A 20,138-nucleotide genomic window follows, 5' to 3' on the forward strand; every position below is an offset into this window, starting at 1 on the left:
CAAGGTTTCTCCTGCATGTTTCAGGGTTCGCTGAACTAGAGACGTTGCTACTACCGCTGCATTTCTGAGGTGGGCCGCTGTGCACAAAATGTGTGAAGCAGCTACTTGGTCATCTGTGCAATCCGTTGTAAAGCTTCATTGCTTGGACATGGAGAGAAGGGGTGACCCCCTTTTTGGAATGACTGTTCTGCAGTGGTTCCTGAATGTGTCTTGGTGCCTGTACTTGGCCCACCTTCTGTAGGTATGCTTTGGGAATTGTGTATTTATGGTATCTGTCAGAGTCTTGATCCATTAGACGGAAAAGTTACTTTCCTTTCGTGAAGTTTTTTTGATGTAGGATCCAGCTCCCACAGATTCCTTACAGCCTCCGACCTCCCTTCTCTCAGAATGGCTGTGAATCTGACAAAATATTTTTATACTTTCCTCTGTTCTGTCCTTTCTGTCAATCGGTGCAGAAATCATTTTATATGTGGCCACTGGCACTAGTGCACTTAAAGTCATTTAGCAATTACGGCATAAAATACAACACAGCTTTGATGACAGTGTCACGTAATGCCTCCTAAAGTTAGTTGGACCTCTGACCTCCTGGTCAGAATATTACTCAGCTGTCCTGTCTTCCCCCCGACCCCTACCTAATGGTGGCCGCTGTGCAACAGGCGAGCAAGACCTCCTACCTCCTGGTCAGAATATTTCTCTTCCCCTCACCCATCTCCACCATAGGTTGCCTGCCCCCAGCGCTGCTGGGTTGGTGTTCTAGGCTCCTGTGCCTCTCCCTACTCGTCTCCGCCCCTGTGCTCCTTCACTTCGATTCTCCTGATTCTACTTTCCTTATTCTTGCCTTCTGAATCTTCATTTTTTCCTTTCCTTTTTATTGCCTCTTTGCCTTTTCCTTGTTCCTGGCTTGCTCGCCTTTTTCCCCTCTTCTCTTTCCTGCTCCTTTCCCATTTTTCGCTGCTGCTGCCCCTGCAGCGCCTCCCACATGTTCCCATTCCCGCCTCCCACCTGCTATGTCTTACCCGACCCTTACTTAATGGCGGCCGTGCACCACGTGCGCGCCGCTGGCACAAAAGGCAGGCCCATTTGCGCCTGTCCGCGACCAGACCATGGCTAGCGCCAGGGACCCCGGTCCCCCGACCTGTCTGCACTACAGCTCCTTGGCTCTCTACGCACTCAACACCGGCCTGGACAACAATTGCAAGAGGTCTTCACCCATCAACACCCATGGACCTTTCACCTGCCGCCACTGTTGCCACTCCTTCGCCTTCACCGAGACCGAGGAGCCACCGCAACCCACCTGCCACTACTCCACCACACTCCAAACCCTGCAATGCATCCTCCTCAATGCCCGCTCCCTCCACAGACACGCCGCAGAAATCTGGGACCTTCTCGACAGCACCTTCCCAGACGTTGCCTTCCTCACTGAAACCTGGACAAATGCAGCCTCGGGACCTGACATCACGATCGCCAATCCTGAAAGCTACAAGATCACACAGGAGGACCGCACCCACCCTCCCGGAGGAGGCATCGTCATCGCTCACAAATCCAACCTCTGACTAAGCACCCCGACCGATGGGCCCACAGACCTGATGGAACACTTCCACTGCAAGATACAGACCAACCTGACCACCACTCTCCGAGGCACCCTCATCTACAGACCCCCAGACTCTGCGCACCCTTCTCCAACTCCATCACTGACATCACCTCCCCACAAGAAGAACCTGCAGACACCTCGAAAAGGTATGGAGGAACTCCAAAACCACAGCAGATCCTTGATAAATTCAAAGCAGTCCCCGCCACCCACCACAAGCTCATCAGTTACACAAGGAAGACAGCACTCCAGGACAGATTCTCCGCCCAAGCACACTGTGATGTATTCCTATAGGTTCTGTATCGATCCCCCTATTCCTGACCCTATTCTGGTTAACAAGTTAACTAGCAGCCATCCCATGAGGCAGAAAACCCCCATGATGCAGGAACCGTTATCTGATAAAGCCACACTACGGCACAGGAACGTGTTATCTGATTAGGTCATAACGCTTGCCATCTAATTAGACAAGCGATATTCCTCCAGCCCCTGATAAGGCATACGGAGTTCTCAAAACAAATCAAACCTATGACAGACCTGGGAAAAACCCTGCGGCCATTGTTTTGATTTCACCGAGAACTTCAGCAAAAGAATGTGCTAACGACCAGGTCGTATGACATCCTTATTGACGTATCTATGTCCATCCTTACGTCAATCTCGGCACCTTAAAGGTAAAATATTACCGATATTGCCCTATGCAAACACACGCGGTGGTGACGAGATCGGAGCAGCCAGACTTGCCGAAGCCCAGAGCAGAGCAGACCCCGCTGGCGCAGCCCCGCCTTCCTGACGCGCTGAGAACGAGACGCTGCTTTTCTCCTGCCGAGAAAATCCAGCTCCGGCGCTTCCGGGTAGCCCTCGCAGGCCGCCTGGAATATCGAGACCAGAGACGAGAGATACCATCCCTCATTCATCCTAGATTCCAGGTACAGAACTGAATAACCCCTCACAGAGAATTCTTTAGTCAGTCACTTGGCAAAAACAAACTTAACTTAAACTGTAACTTTCTATTCCCGCCCACGTATTAGGCTTAGGTCAGGTACACGGGGTAGGCGTAGTTAGAAACACCAGTTGAGTACGATTAGTCAAATGTATATGCGTATGTATTCATTTTATTCATTTTAAAACCTTCATATGGCTTAGAAACCATATCAATGTTTTTACAGTATTATTTTATACTTCTGCTTTTATTGTATGCACTTTACTTAACCATAAGTATTGCAATAATATCGATCCATTTCTCTTGTATGAGAAAAGAGACTGATCAATAAATAACATCTTTTATTGAACACGCCCGTCTCTTCCTTTTCTCTACAATCTGGTGAGACTAAGAATGCACGTACTGACTGAGTAAAATAAGTCGTCTTTTGTTTTCACACGACTCTAGAGATACACTCTTGATTAGGGGAGAGCAAAGTTGTCATGTTCTATGGTTGTCAGAAACTAAATCCCTTCTTGTCTATCCAGGGAGGTTCAACTCCTCCTTGCCTATTCGACAAAGTTTCTAGTGAACTCTGAGCTAGCTGGCAAAACCCCAAACTTTAAGTCTAATATCGACAGTAGTAGACCTAGTTAACGTCTGGTCTAGGCCTATACTATTGAAGGTATTATTCCAATGCGCAGAGCCTATTGGGATAATAGGAACTACACTACATGGCGCCCAACGCGTTTGGAAGGGCGATAAAACTAACGTAAGACATTTAAAGTAACTCAGTCGTGCTTTTTCACTCAGACCCCTTTTCTCCCATAATACTCCAAAGACGTCTGGAGTGGGTAAAAGGTAATATCCGCCAGACCTCGCAGGAGGAAACTCTAATCTTTGTTTCCATAAGAAACCTGATCTGCAAACAAACTAAATAACCTTCCTGTCGGTAAAATGGTAGACAGTGATGATGAAAGAGAGACAGTTAGAATAGCAACTGAACTCGCAGCAGCTGATAATGCACTGCAAGACACAGACCCGGATATAATACTCATCCCGGTCATCAAAAGGAAATCTATAACCTTAAAACTTATAGAGAATGGACTGACACCTAGAGGTGGCACAGTCATATTCGTAATTGAGGCACACGAATATCGGCAGACAGAGGTATACTATTCATGGATACATTTTCCAGCAGCAAATGCTGTAACAAAGTACTTCCACTATTACAAAACAGAAGACCCTCCTAATGAGTACACTCCTTTCGAGGAGGTGGAAGTACCACTTAAATTTCAAGAGCATCTGCTCTTATTTAATGGCGCCCTAAAACATAATAATCACATCACCAGGCTCGGTCCCTTGGGGAGACCAGGAGCAACGTGGCCGGTCCTAGCCGGATACACACCACATCCAGACATCAATGGGATGTCTCAAGCAGAGCTTTTAACACAGCTAAAACAATTAATAAAATTACATAGACAATTAGTCCAATATGTGATGCGGACTTCAACAATTCAACCAGCAATTAAAATTCCACAGCTGACCCCTCACCAGGGGAACACAAATAAAATTACACCACAGAACATACAATCCTGCCTAGGTAAAGTGCCAGCTAAACGGGAACAAATACCATTCTGGTTAGCACAAAAAATCACCCAAATAGAGGCGGTGTTTCCAGACACCACCCCGTTAGAAAAACACAGGATTCTGACTATCTGTCTTCCAATGGGAATCGCACCACACGTGGAGGACTGTGACACTTGGGGTACAGTCTTTGCTTCCATCTACACAAAAACGCACGGTGTTCCATCCATTTCGGTAATACCAGATGTGCTAAAACAAATTCAGGACGAATACGGTCCAGAACCCGCTTTAACTCTTGGTATGAAATTACTAAAAGACTTCAAGCAGGTCTCGGCTATATTATTAGCCAACATAAAGGGAGAAGCAGCAAACGTGGCGATCCGCCAGAGGTTAAAGGAGACAGATATAGCAGACCAACCAGCTGAAATTGCCAGAATTATAGAAAAATCCTATGAGGAACTAGGTAGAGATAGTTTAGGTGGAATACCAGTAAAACCGCAACTGATTGAAAGTCCTGAAAAATATTTTTTAATAATAATTCAACATCACAAAAGAAGAGCTGGGATGGAAACAAACAATCCAATCCTAAAGAAAAGAAATTCCAGTCCAGAGGGAGGTCTCCTCGGCGGAGAGAAAAATCTCCGAACCAGAGACACAGGTCACCCCAAAGTGACCCCTCTGGGAAAAGATATAACCTTAGAAATAGGGATAATATAAAGAAGCCTGATAGATATCAAGACATTGATACACGTCCCTCTCAATCTTTTCAGACTTCCTCGCAGAAATCGGAAAGAAGAGGACGATCAGAACAAAGAGAAGAGCACGCCAAGTCCAAAGACAAGGAACCTGCTCATCTAAAAAAGAAACTACAATTTCCAAAAAAGAAGGTAGCCAGTATCAAGGTAGTTAACAATGCCGAGAATACTGAGGACACAACTGAAAAACGGAGAATGGGCTCAGACAATGCTAGAAAGCGCAGCAGAAGTGAGCATAGCTCGCAAAGTCCTTATGAATCTTCTGGAGACAGTGGACACGAATGAATATCTTCAAGTGGAAACTGCAGACACCAGAGTTAGCAAACCTCACAAAATATATGAAATAACTTTACGTATAGAAGGGGATAAGACTAGAAAAATAAGGGGACTATTTTGGGATAATCTCTCCAAGGGCTATGACATCCTTCTAGCTGAAAAAGACTGGCCACCAGAGTTTGTCAGGGAGTGCCCTCATGGCGAAGAAATAATTATGCCTGCCTTCTCAAATCATATCCCAATTCATAAAAAATACACACTTGCCAGAAAGTGGGCAGTAGCTCAAGCTCCTGCTTTATATAAAAATCATGTAGGATGGGATGAGGACTCTCCTCCTCACAAAATCCAGTTAAAATCACAACCTACTGCACAAAGGCAGTACCCAATTAAGCAAGAAGCTAAAAAACAGGTAAAAGAGATCCTAGATCAATTAGAATACCAGGGGGTGATTGAAACTTGCACCTCACAAATGAACAACCCTTTGTTTCCGGTCTCCAAACCAGACAATTCATATCGTCTAGTTTTGGATTACCGACACCTTAACTCATGTTGCAAAACTTTTGCAGTACAAAACTCGCACAGTGCTGCACTAATGAATAACATAGTGCGCAAAAAATACAAAACAACATTAGATATCTCTAATGGATTCTTTTGTCAAAACATAGCACCAGAGAGCAGATATTTGTCTGCATTCTCAATAAATGGCACTCAAAAACAATTCTGTCGGTTAGCCCAGGGGTACAAGAATAGCCCTGGGGTATTCTCAGCGAGAGTAACAGAATTACTACAAACATATGATGACGAAGCATTATCTTATGTCGATGACATATACCTAACAGATGATGACTTGGATACTCACTTGAAGAGAGTGAACACCATAATACTTGGGTTCGCAGCAGAGGGTTACAAATTCAACTTTAAAAAATCTAGAATTGCCCATCTAACAGTCCTGTTCTTAGGATATGAATTATCAAGTGAAGGCAAAAGCCTGGCTGACAATTTCCTAGAAAAATGTGCCGTACTCCAAGCACCTAGAACACTAAAAAACCTACAGTCAATTCTAGGCTTCCTAAATTTCGGAAGAACATACATTGCAAATTACGCAGAAAGGGTCAAACCCCTTTATGATCTAATAAAACCAGATTTTAAAAGAACCAATTGGACTCAAATACACACAGAAATTCTGAGATCCTTACAAACAGACATGTTAATTAAAACAAAATTAGAAACACGTGATAACACACGCAATCTTGTGATTCGAGTCATCCCAGGAAGATGCGGATTCACATACCTGACCTCAAATGAGGGAGAAAAGGTACCAATTGCATTCAAATCACACTTGTACACAGAAGCTGAAAAGAAATTCAGCATTAAAGAAAACATTGTTCATGCAGTTCAAACCGCAATAGCTAGAGAAAAAGATCAAGCAGACGGTAGACGTATCACAGTCAGAACAGCAGAATCAGCCTTTGAGGCACTAACAACACCTTGTAATTTACCAACAACAACATTGAATCCGGAATGGATACAATGGGTGAATTCAATTACAACGGACAAAGTATACTACTACTTTGATCCAGAACTATAGGGAATTGAAAAATTTAGAATATGAAAGAACATTCCCTCTGCCTATCGACATTCTGCCCTTACGACAATACGCATGTGTAATCTATACAGACGGACAGGCTCAACCCTCCGTTTGGGGAGAACAAGCATACAACCCCACATATGAGATTACAAAAGAAGTGTGGCGCGGAGGTAAACTAAGACCTCTATTAACAAAAACACACTCAGTAGAAACTAATTCAGAACAACAGACTGAAATAATAGCATTGAAAATGGCGCTAGATAATGCGGATCGCGAATTCCCGACACTTATAGTGTCCGATTCATATTACTGCGTCAAATCATATAACAACGATTTGCAGACATGGATTCAAAACGGTTACAAAGATGACACAGGTGCAACAATAAAGCAAAAACTGCTTTGGGAACAAATAGCTCTTTTACAAAAAGAACTACCAAAGACTCACGTGACACACTCACTGAGTCATCAGCGTGATGGCGTTCACGTTGCAGGGAATTCATTGGCTGAGACAGCCACAGCGGTAGCAACTAAATCGGCTTCCGTAGCTCGAAAAAAGCGTACAGTGAAGTATATTGACGGTGAAACAGTGCTGGCGGTGAAAACGTTATCAAAAGGCGACTGCTCAGCGCTACCGATCAACTATCCACTCAATTATACATACATAATCGATGCAAACTCCGTCCCCTTTGCTCGAATCCCTGGAGTGGGGGATAGAGTGATTCCAAACATGGACAGGAGAAACTTGTTAATATCAGACGCACATATGGGCGAGGGTCTCAGACACCTCAAACTAAAAGATTCTCTGGAAGAATTACAATCAAGGTACTGGTGGCCAGGTATGAGCCTGCATCATACCATGTTTGTAAAGAACTGCCCAAACTGTAACAGAAATCGCAGTGGTGAGAGAAATGGTGTAATACCGTGTCGTTTCACTCCAGAAAAGATCAACAGTAAAAAGCAAAGCGTCCGATTAACATATACAGGCTAGTTCCACTTATAATGTAGATCACCAGCACTCGGCTGACGTCTGGACTGTTATACAAAGATTTGCGAGTCTTTATCGGCACATACGCAATTGGCATGCTGCATACGGACCATGGTCCTGCTTTTAGCTCTAGGGCTTATAAGGAGGTCATGGTCAGCATGGGCGTTACATTGCGGTACTCTTGTCCATTTCACCCTGAGGGGAACGGAATTGTTGAAAGAAAAAACCGTGACATAAAGCAATCTATAACGGCAAAGGTATTAGGTTCGGGAGCTGGGTGGGTCAAACATCTAATAAGTGTCCAACGTAGTCTAAATAACTTGCCAAGAAATTCTCTGAAGGGATTCAGTCCGTACGAATTATTATTTGGAACTAGGATGTTAGTCTTAGACCTCGACAGTCAGACTTCAGTGGTGAAGGAAAAAAGCTTTGATATCAAAGATCGTTTGGCTGTTTTGAAGGACTTAAACGAAACAAGAAAAGACCTGAGCAACATAAAGTTGAAACAGCAGCCAACAACCACTGAAGAACCACCACCTGTCCCAGCAAGACCTGTCTGGATTCCAAAAGTCGGGGATCTAGTCAGAGAAAAGATCGCGGTAAAGAAGGAATTTGGGCCTTCTTACAGAAAAGCAGTTCCTGTCTTGTCTGTCAACGGGACAAGATCAGTTGTACTACCGCCGCTTGCTGGTAAAAAGGAGAACCGAGTTGTATCCATCGACCTGGTAAAACCACAACATGTGGCCGATAACAAATAGTAGGCCAAGTGGACTCCCGAGAAGTAGTAGAACACCAAGATTTGCTACTAACACAGAGGTTCAATCTAAGAGGCTAATCACATTCGAAACGCCTACAGAACTACAACAAGGACTATGCAACAATGCAATGGAACTTAGACCTCTGAAAACCCAAATAAAAACATTTAGCAGAGACACACCAATCTATAATGAAGTAACAAACGACTATGCAAGAAACAGTAATCCTGAAGTAATTGGAACACTTGACAGAACTGCATCTGGCTACTTCATAAACTTCGATGATTCCTCTGAAGGCTTCACTGAATCAAAAACACAGCCATCAACAAAAACCTTTAAAGATAAAGTTAAAGTACTTTTGAAACAACTGAAAGAAACATATCTAATTTCTCCATGGATTGAATTTTGGGTGGGATTTGGTGCATTTATCCTCATACTTTGGCTCATCATGATACTAACTTTGGGACGCTTCATTGAGGGAAAATATGCTAAAATGGACACAGCAAGTCAGAAAATCAACTTGATCCTCAAACCACACACATCTTCACATGTCGAGAAAAGAGAACTTTCTTCAGTCAACTTCACAGCCAATCCTATACCGGGTGGGGTAGCATGGGACAAAACTGACTATGAAATTTATGGTCCGGTTGAAATCCTGAAATATCCACACCAAATTAAGATCTCGTTGAGTGACTTTGTAAAACCAAGCTCATTTGCTGATGATTGGGACTTTGAAAGTATAAATAATATGATGTCTGACTTAGTGATGTCTGCTAAATTTACCAAACATGATTATTTGCAGGGTTCGACAAATTATGATAGTATGTACTGTTATAACCACTATGGTAACCATTTTCTACATAGATCTGCACAACCTAGAAATGTTTTAAATTATAATCAATGGGAACATTGTGCAACCCCTCCAAAAGGAAGCTCAAGAACCGTTTATGACAAATATTCATACTTTTCAGGTTTCAACACAAGTAATGGTGAAACATTTTATTTCAAATTGTCAAATAAGACAGGGACAAAGACCATGATAACAAACACGAAATTGATATATTCAGACTCATTCTTTGAACAAATGAATACTTTTGGTTTTGATTATTGGGACAAAAATGTTGAAGTAAAAAGTGTTTGGGGTACAAAAGAATGGCAAGTACAGGGTATAGACGCTTTGTTTAGAGCCTGCATGATCCCAGAACAAATTATATTTTTAAATGACACTGTTCAACAAACTACCTGTCTTGGCTTAGCCAAAATCAAAGACTTAAATAAACCGTCTATTCCAAAACCAACAATGAACAGCAATAGCTCTACAGATGAATAAATAGACGTAAATTATGTATTAAACCAAAACAGAACACATCCTGATTGGAAACAGTGGTTTATCTGGCCCACAGATACTAATAACTGTCAAAACAGATTCCTGAACAAAACACAGGGGTTCAAAATGACCAGGCCAGACCCTAGATATTCCCAAAGACAACACCCAGGAATAATAACCACCTACAGTGTGGGTAAATTATGCCTTCAGTGGCTACAGACTTCCACACTGGCAGAAATTAAGCAACACCTAACTTTACTTACTGATGGTGCTGACTTGCGTGATTTCATTATGGGACCGCGCAAACAGCGTCAGAAATGTTTCATAGCAGCCTCTGTATATGCAGCATACAACGAGGCCTGGAAGGTGACTCAAATTGAGACAGCGGAACGAATACGGGAAATTGACCGTATTAATTTGGAAAAATCACTTTCTGTAGTGGACAATGGGTTAATGACTCTGTCCTCCAGAATTTTTTCTCTGGACAGCATTGTGTCTTCAGCAATCGACATAATATCGCAAGACTTACTGTTGTTACAACAAGGTCAGTCTCAATTGCGTTCTATTGTACAGCTTGGCTGGACGTTACAAAATCTGCGTTCAGGCTATGTGCCTTGGCGTTTAATCAACACAACGTCACTATTCAATATCTTTAACCTTACTGATAAACAAATCAGTAAGGCCCAGAAGGGTGCTGATTATACAATCCTGAGCATTGAGAAACTCGAGAGATTACCAGTGACAATGTCAGAACGACCTGTCAGTGAATGGATAATACATGGGATAATTAATATTCCAATATCAACCTTCAGGTTTCAATACTGCCAAAAATATATACAGGCTGGCATGTACGAAAAATTGGGAAAGGGGTACATTAAAACAACATGGAACCTGCCCTATTCACATGCATGTGTCAGTAATAAAGGACAGAAAGTGTTTCTTAGTGGCAATAATTGTGCAATGTCACTGAGCGGTACACTTCTGTGTAATGGAATTAGTTTGCATGGAGCCTGTGAAGGGAACTCAAATAACCTTTCATGTCACCAGCTAGGCGCACCTGCAACAGAGATAGAACCATTCTTTCAGAGACTCTATAATGGGAGTTACATTCTAATTGTAGATCGCAGATGCTGTAGTCTTATGCCCGGGACTCCTTATCTCGTAACTACGACTGTGAAGGTCAAGTGCTGTGGACGCTTATTGTTCCCCAGCTCCCTTCCAGACAGGGAGGCAAGGGCATGGCCCAACTTGAAAATTACTTCTATTCGAATAGATACTTTAAGCAGAATGAAAACAGTGCTTCTTCAGACGCCGACCAGACTCACGTCATCAAAAGAAACGTATGATCTCCTAGTCGCAAGGACGACTGCAGAGATTCATTCCTTATTATCAACTAATTCCCCCATACATTTCGCAGAAATCCTGAATGAAATCTTAAATATTTCTGATACCAGTGGAGTCTCAAAAGTATTTAAGACAGTATTTTCGATGGCATTAACACCATTCAAAGCCATACTGGGTATTTTTCCAGATTTCGTCCATTCGATTTTTGGCGGACTTCCCCTCATTTTGGGACTAATTGCAGGAATCCTATTCTTAGTCCTGATATTTCGTTATGGCAAACCATGTCACAGACAAAACACCTGCGACAAGGGAAGAAACAATCCTAGCCATTGGATACCGGGACCGGATATCAAAAATCCTGGGACTATCCCGGCTTAGAGACCTGAACATGACTTGGTTTCTTTCATTTCGACCAATGTGGCATCGATGTGTTTTACCTGTATTGCGGTGCTTGCTATGCGGAGAAGAATGCGTGTTAGACACCTGTCTGACTCTACAATCAGATGCGCCAATGGATGCAGAAACATTGTTGAGTCCAATAAAGGCTCATACTTTGTGGTGCCCTCAACGGCTACCAATCCTGATGACGGCATTCGTGGAAGCTTCACCACTACGATTAAGGGGTAGTGAAGTTCAAGATGAAAGCAGCATTGATCAGGTACGACCTTCTGTCAGTAATACTATTCAAAACGTCAATGGAGACAATCATGCGCACGAATGCATGGTTACACCTTTTTCCGAGTTAGTGGAACTCTCCCAGGAAGCTGTTGACAACTTTTTCGAGAGTCTAAATGATATGATGTTCTCACCAGAGCAGAAATAGAGACTTTTGAGCGAGCTCGCACACGGCGTTCCCTGAATTTGGCCTTCAAATAGAATAGCAAAATACCATGAACAATTTTCCCTCCAGTTCACGGACAGCAATTTTTTTCAGCAGCCCCGAAATATTCTTTACATATTTTTCGGGACACTTATCTTCTGCTTAAAGTAAGGACTATTCTTAGAGAACTAAAATTTCTATTTTTAGATACTTTATAGACATTAGCTGCCCGCTGGTATGTTCATAATTATTTTATTCTGTGATGGAATGGTCTCGAAACTTTTTTCTGTATTAAGAGCCATTTCATGTGTAAATTCTCATATACAAATTAGTGATAATGTATAGATATGCGTGATTACTTTAGCATTATTCTACAGCTTGAGTGCATATATTACATATGAATGTTTTTTTCGTATATTTGATAATTTCAAAATGCATTTATGTATTTTGGGGTGGTAAGGTATACACGATACTCTACAGTATGTTTTACTATGCATAGATTCGTAAATATGTCCATAGTTAGCGTGGAGTGGGTGTGATGTATTCCTATAGGTTCTGTATCGATCCCCCTATTCCTGACCCTATTCTGGTTAACAAGTTAACTAGCAGCCATCCCATGAGGCAGAAAACCCCAATGATGCAGGAACCGTTATCTGATAAAGCCACACTACGGCACAGGAACGTGTTATCTGATTAGGTCATAACGCTTGCCATCTAATTAGACAAGCGATATTCCTCCAGCCCCTGATAAGGCATACGGAGTTCTCAAAACAAATCAAACCTATGACAGACCTGGGAAAAACCCTGCGGCCATTGTTTTGATTTCACCGAGAACTTCAGCAAAAGAATGTGCTAACGACCAGGTCGTATGACATCCTTATTGACGTATCTATGTCCATCCTTACGTCAATCTCGGCACCTTAAAGGTATAAATATTACCGATATTGCCCTATGCAAACACACGCGGTGGTGACGAGATCGGAGCAGCCAGACTTGCCGAAGCCCAGAGCAGAGCAGACCCCGCTGGCGCAGCCCCGCCTTCCTGACGCGCTGAGAACGAGACGCTGCTTTTCTCCTGCCGAGAAAATCCAGCTCCGGCGCTTCCGGGTAGCCCTCGCAGGCCGCCTGGAATATCGAGACCAGAGACGAGAGATACCATCCCTCATTCATCCTAGATTCCAGGTACAGAACTGAATAACCCCTCACAGAGAATTCTTTAGTCAGTCACTTGGCAAAAACAAACTTAACTTAAACTGTAACTTTCTATTCCCGCCCACGTATTAGGCTTAGGTCAGGTACACGGGGTAGGCGTAGTTAGAAACACCAGTTGAGTACGATTAGTCAAATGTATATGCGTATGTATTCATTTTATTCATTTTAAAACCTTCATATGGCTTAGAAACCATATCAATGTTTTTACAGTATTATTTTATACTTCTGCTTTTATTGTATGCACTTTACTTAACCATAAGTATTGCAATAATATCGATCCATTTCTCTTGTATGAGAAAAGAGAGTGATCAATAAATAACATCTTTTATTGAACACGCCCGTCTCTTCCTTTTCTCTACAATCTGGTGAGACTAAGAATGCACGTACTGACTGAGTAAAATAAGTCGTCTTTTGTTTTCACACGACTCTAGAGATACACTCTTGATTAGGGGAGAGCAAAGTTGTCATGTTCTATGGTTGTCAGAAACTAAATCCCTTCTTGTCTATCCAGGGAGGTTCAACTCCTCCTTGCCTATTCGAGAAAGTTTCTAGTGAACTCTGAGCTAGCTGGCAAAACCCAAAACTTTAAGTCTAATATCGACAGTAGTAGACCTAGTTAACGTCTGGTCTAGGCCTATACTATTGAAGGTATTATTCCAATGCGCGGAGCCTATTGGGATAATAGGAACTACACTACAACACGAAAGCAAGAAACTCTTCGGCATCATCAAAGAGTTCGCCCAACCCAACAGTGAGACAACCGACATCCCCTAATCCCAGGACCTCTGCGACAGACTCAGCACCTTCTTCCATCCCAAAATCAAAACCATCTATGACAACTTTGAAGACAACAACCCATACGCGGAACCTACTCCCACCACTCCCTACGCCACGCAGCCTACAATTAACAGCTGGCCCTCACTCACAATCGAAGACATCCTGAAGACTGTGAAGTCAACACACTCGGCGGCCCCCACTGACCCCCGCCCCCACCACATCTACCACAGAGTGCCAACATCATCGCCCGAGCTTCGACGAATCATCAACCGCTCCTTCCAGACAGCCAACATCCTTGACTCCTCCCAATCGGTTTCAGGAAAAACCACAGCACTGAAACAGCCCTCCTTGCTGTGACAGACGACATCCGTTCCCTCCTCGACAGAGAAGAGACAGTGGCCCTCATCCTCCTGGACCTCTCAACAGCCTTTGACACAGTCTCTCACTGTACCCTAGTCAGCGGACTACACTACGCAGGAATCTTGAACAAGGCCCTTGACTGGATCCGCTCATTCCTATCCGGCAGAACGCAGTGGGTCAGACTCCCACCCTTCCTCTTGGAACCCACACCCTCCACCTGCGGAGTTCCCCAAGGATCCTCCATCAGCTCCACCATGTTCAACGTCTACTTGGCCCTCTTGCACCCATCGTCAGATCCGACGGACTCAACAAACCCAACATCTCCAAACACAACTTTCAGAAGGAATGGAAGCCGTCGTCAAGTGAAGAACAGCTGCCTACAACTCAACACGGGCAAAACGAAGTACTCATCATGGGCCCTCACCCCGATGCCTCGAACAACACCTGGTGGCCCCCTGCCCTCAGGAATCCACCCTTGATCAGAATCATCCTGGACTCCGAACTCAAAATGGATCGCTAAATCAACGCTGTCTCCTCCTCCTTTTTTCACACCCTCCGTCTCCTACGCAAGACCTTCAACTGGATTCCCCCCAGGCACAGAAAAACCGTCACCCATGCCCTCATCAGCAGCAGACTGGACTACGGTAACACACTCTACGCCGAGATCAACAAGAACCTCACCTCTAAACTCCAGAACATCCAGAAAGCCTCAATCTAGCTTGACACTGCCACATCACCCAACACCTGCGGACATTACATTGGCTCCTCATGGTGAAGAGAATCACTTTCAAGCTTCTCAACATGCCCACAAAGCCCTCCACACCTCTGGACCTGCTTGCCTGAACCTCCGCCTCTCGTTCCACACACATAAAAGATTCCTCCACTCAGCCCAGCTTCACTCCACTCAGGTCAGCTCTCTCTTGCTGTGCATCAAGAAGACCAGAACAGGAGGCCGTACCTTCTCCTTCCTAGTGGCCAAGGCTTTGAACACCCTCCCTCTCCAACTTCGACAGACACCAACACTTTCCAAGTTCATGAAGGACCTCAACACCTGGATTTTGGATGAATCACAGTGAACTTCGGGAGCTGCGCCCCCACCCCCAGTGCGCCGCCTATGCTGCAGTTGCGTCACTTTTTGTGACACTGCTGCGGCATAAAAAATGCACCACACTGGGCCATATTTACAAAGTGACGTATCTAGGCAGATGCGTCACTTTGTAAACCCCTGCACTACATTACACCTGCAACAGGTATAATGTATGCATGGTGGGCGTTCCGATGTTTAAAATCCCAGTAGAAGTGGTGCAGTAAAATCTATGAGATTTCACGGTGCAACTTTTACTGCGTCACTGCATCAAATCCTTATTCCTGATTGAAGCAGCCATAAGGGGTGACACAGGCCTTTTCACATGGGGCTTGCCCCCTGTAAAATGACACATTGCCGGAGTTGCGTCTGTTTCCAGACACACTCCAGCAAAGTGCCATTTTTGTGCCGACAGATACGTCAGGATTCCGGACGTATCTGTAAATCCTTGGGACATGGAGTGCCGCACAGAAATATGTCGCATCTATGGTGAAGCAAGGATGGTACACTGAAAAGTGTTGCATCGCTGTTTCACCCCAGCCATGCAACACTTTATATAAATAAAGCCCTTAGTGTGAGCATAAAAGGAAGGTTGACGTAAAAAATCTACAGAAGATAGAGCGCACATCGAACAAATGTTACAGAAGGTAAGTAACTTCTTCTTAAATATCAACCATTCTCTGGAGACAAAATAAACCAAAGGACAAACCATAAGCAACTTTATAACACAAGGAAAGGATTTCTGTCCAATGTTTAATGCCCAGGATCGGAGCTTCTCTAATGAGTACCTGTATCCAGTACATGTATGAGGGTTAGCATCTATTACACCCCAGTGGGGACTTCAGCTCATGTGTCAAAGATAACTGTGTCCAGTGCGTTCCTGGGTACAGTCTGCAGTTTGGTTGTTACCTTGCTTTACTGCATGTAACATTTATGACTGACACACTGTTTTCCAATTATTTTCTTTTTAGAAATGGAAGGAGAATGTTTTGTATGCAAATATCTTGAAACCTACCTTAAAGCGTGATAGATGGAATTGGATGCACCGCCACCTCGATTTTGACCTTTACAAGAAGGCGTCAGGTTTCTTTGATATACCACCCCTAATAACAACTCATCTGCCTGGTAAGAAATCTTTCATGTGTAGGTAAAGATCACCAAAGTTTTATGTTTTTCCGTTTAGCTCATAAGGTATGTATTAAAAATCTAAAAATACAGGGCCATATTATCAAGGAAGCTGCGGTAGTTTATCGCCGCTTTACCGGCAGGAAACTGCCGATAAAGTGGTGCTAATGGGCTTGATAATATGCAATTCGAATTTCAATCGAAGCCCAGGTTAGATGTTCACACATCTAACCTGGGCTTCGATTGAAATTCGAATCGGATATTATCAAGCACATTATCGCCGCTTTATCGGCAGTTTCCTGCCGGTAAAGCGGCGATAAACTACAGCAGCTTCCTTGATAATATGGCCCACAGTTCTTACACACAAAAAGATAAAAAACATCTCCAATAAAACACAATGAAAATATTTTATTGAAGATTTGGTTAAAACTGGAGGAGCATCAGCAACAATTGAAACAAGTGAATGTTAGTTCCCCAAATACAAATACGTCATAACTGCACTAGCAGCTGGAACTTTTTTTTTTTGATAACCACTAATTCTACAACTTAAAAGAAACTCCCTGGGGTATAGAAACAAAGCACCTTGAGGATGGTGTACATTGTGATAGATATAACATAGACCAGATTTAAGGTTTGGCAGATGGTTCTCCGTCCGCTATGGTGCGGAGGACAATAGGTCTCCCACTCTAAAGGATAATCGGCCACCAGATTTAGCAGGAGCGGCCCCTGCAGGTAAGTGTGGTGAGGCCAGTTTGGTGGGGGGGATTCTACAGACGACCACAAGGGAAAATTAAATATATAATACATTTTCTCTCATGGTCATCTGTCGAAACCCCCCCACCCGGCCCATCGCCCCACTGCTCTTACCTGCATGGACTGCGGCTGAACTTTTGTGATCACGGCAGGTCCAGCAGGTATCGTTCTACCTTGATAGGAACTACCTTCATAGCAGTTTTGCCGGCCTTCCACCAGACTTGTAATTTTTTTGCCTCTGCACTTTGTTACTGAAAAACAGAATACTAATGGCCCTCACTCCCTGGGACTTTAACTCCTAGGTTGCGGGGGTCATTATTCTTTTTTTGCCCCTTATTGCCAGATTTTTCCTGGCGGTTATGGACATGAAGCTGTAAACCACTCTAAATAGAAAGGCAGCATGATGGCCTTTTTTAAGACGGCCACTACCCCGTTGGACCATAGGAGGTAGCGTTCCATTGATGGAGCCAACGTTGATAGAATGCTGGTGGCCCTACTATTTGTGAATGAGATGAACCGACCATCAGTTAGGCTGACTGGGAGCTCCGTCGCATTTGTGACAGGGCACTCTGTCTGCCAAGCTCTAAATCAACACCTTAATCTTTTTGCAAATAGGGCACACTTTGACAAGATGTATTGGCAAGTGCCTTAAAAATTACCTTTTAAATCCAGCATTTTTCTCAATGTATCACTTGTCTGCCCTCAAACGAGAGGGAAAACATCATATTGGCCCTTAATAAATTCACATTGTGAATGAACAACCTGCATCTGAAACATATCCTCGTGTATGGAGGCAGAGAAACACAAAAAAACTCATGACTGCTGATGTTCTCCTGGTCCTCCCAAACGACAGGCCTTCCTGGATGTCAGTCTGGATGTTTACAAATCAATATTGGTAAAAAACGTGAATGCAGAAACATCTGTCCTGGGATTTGATTGTTGGTATAGCTGTACTCCATCGAATCTTACAGAGTTTGTATGCAACTCCGCGAACTCTGCCCACCCCTAGTTTTCTTAATCTTCGAGAATGCACAAAAAGTGGTTCTTAGGGGCAGATAAAAGTGGAATCGACAGATGTCCGAATTGCGGGGAGGAAGAAGAGTCAATAAGCCACTTTTTATTTTTTTGTCCCCTGTACACTGCCCCCAGAACGATGTGGATCAAGCCTTTATGTAAACTGATAGGGATACACAGACATGCTGAGGCTTTGAGAATTTTAACTACAGACCCGACGCCTACAATTGCTGTTGCCGTGGCTAAATTTTTAAAATGGGCTTGGGTAATCCGCACAAAATACATAGCGGTAAATATGTGAAGATTAAGCTGTAGTTGTCCATGTATTTATGGGTTAACCCTTGTCAATCTTTGTGCAAATTCCCTCGATTAATGTATGTTGATGAAATTGTTTTAATCTCTTTTTTAAATTATAATTCGACATAGTCTACTCTAGTTTAATACCTTTTTAAATATTTATTGTATGGATTTTTAACGTCTTTTTAACCAACACTCGTGTAATATATGTATGTATACTTTTATGACTTAATTGTCGAATAAAGTTTGTAAAGTAAAAGGTTCTGGGAGTCGTGCGAGCGCGTCGACCAAGATGGCCGCCGCCACCGGAGCTCCGTGAGTTTACCGGCTTAATTAGCCAATTTACGACGATTTTCCTGTCAGGAATTTTCATTTATTAGCGGCGCTTGCTTATTATAGCTAATTCCTACCTGGTGACGGATTTTCGGGCGATTCTGTTGTGGGGAAGTGCTTCAGCTGGCTCCTTGGTTCCTCTCCCCTGCCTCTGCTGCAGCTTCTGCCGGTTTGCTCTACATAGGGGGCGGAGTACCTACAAGGAAAGGGCCTGGCTTGGGCCTGGCCACGCCCACGACCTACTTTAGCTGCTGCACCAGCCCTTTTGAAGAGCTTTTGAGGAATTTTACGTCCTTTTCCCCTCACATTTATTAAATTTTGAGGTGTATTTTCATATTTGGTACTTATTTGACGCAAAAAGTTATTTTTTCACCTCAAGATGGAAAATAAAAATTGGGCTGCTAATAAAAGGAAAAAGCAGATATCGCCTATTCCATCTAAATCTACTGTTGTTGACTCTTCTGATCAGTCAGTTGCTCTAATTTTGGAGGAAATTCAAGCGCTGCGTATGAATACTGACACTATTGCGACTGAAGTAAAAAATATTCGCAAAGATATGGCTTCTATGTCCATGAAAGTTTTGGATAATGCTATCAAAATTCAGGACAATAAAATTAAATTGGATTAATTTGCTCCCTTGGTGAGTCAAATAGTACCAATGCGTACTCAATTGCTGGAATTGGAAAACCGTAATAGACAATACAATCTCCGTATTTTCAACCTGCCTGAAGAGATTGAGGGATCTGATTGTCGCTTATATCTGGAGTCTTTGCTACCTGGCCTCCTGAATATCAAATTCCCCGAAAAATTCGAAGTAGATAAGGCTCACAGAATTCCATCGCACAGAAATCCTCGTCACACTAAGCCCAGGCAAATGAATTTCAAGGTTTTGCGACACCATCACTTGGTCCTTATCAGGAAAGCTGCAAGAGACATTCCCTCACTCTTAGTGAATGGTTGTAAAATCTTCATCCATCAAGACTTTGCTAAAGAAACGGATGCTATTCGCAAGGAATTTTCCTTTTTCCGTCCACAACTGAGAAGCCTTGGTTTTAAGTATGGTCTATTTGATCCTTCTACGATGAGAGTTTGGAAAGATACCTTCTCTAAATCTTTTCAACGTCCTGAAGATCTGCGTATTTTTCTGGAACAGCAAGCTCCACCGTCAATGGACACTCATGATCCTGTTACTTGATCGCTTATAATCTGATTTTTTCCTGACATTTAAATATTTCTCTCTTC

At 43.3% G+C, this 20,138-nt stretch overlaps 1 protein-coding gene across 2 annotated transcripts in view; it reads left to right on the top strand.

Moving 5' to 3' along the window:
- CFAP92 (cilia and flagella associated protein 92 (putative)) overlaps window positions 1-20,138 on the top strand; it is a 385,549-nt gene that overhangs the window by 305,043 nt on the left and 60,368 nt on the right. For both annotated transcript variants that reach the window (XM_078661436.1, XM_078661435.1), the window contains exon 15: window positions 16,346-16,499. In XM_078661436.1, coding sequence (XP_078517562.1) covers window positions 16,346-16,499 — 154 coding nt within the window. The remainder of the gene's footprint in view (window positions 1-16,345; window positions 16,500-20,138) is intronic.

The sequence above is a fragment of the Lissotriton helveticus genome, chromosome 9, assembly GCF_964261635.1.
Source record: "Lissotriton helveticus chromosome 9, aLisHel1.1, whole genome shotgun sequence".
NCBI classification, from domain to species: domain Eukaryota; kingdom Metazoa; phylum Chordata; class Amphibia; order Caudata; family Salamandridae; genus Lissotriton; species Lissotriton helveticus.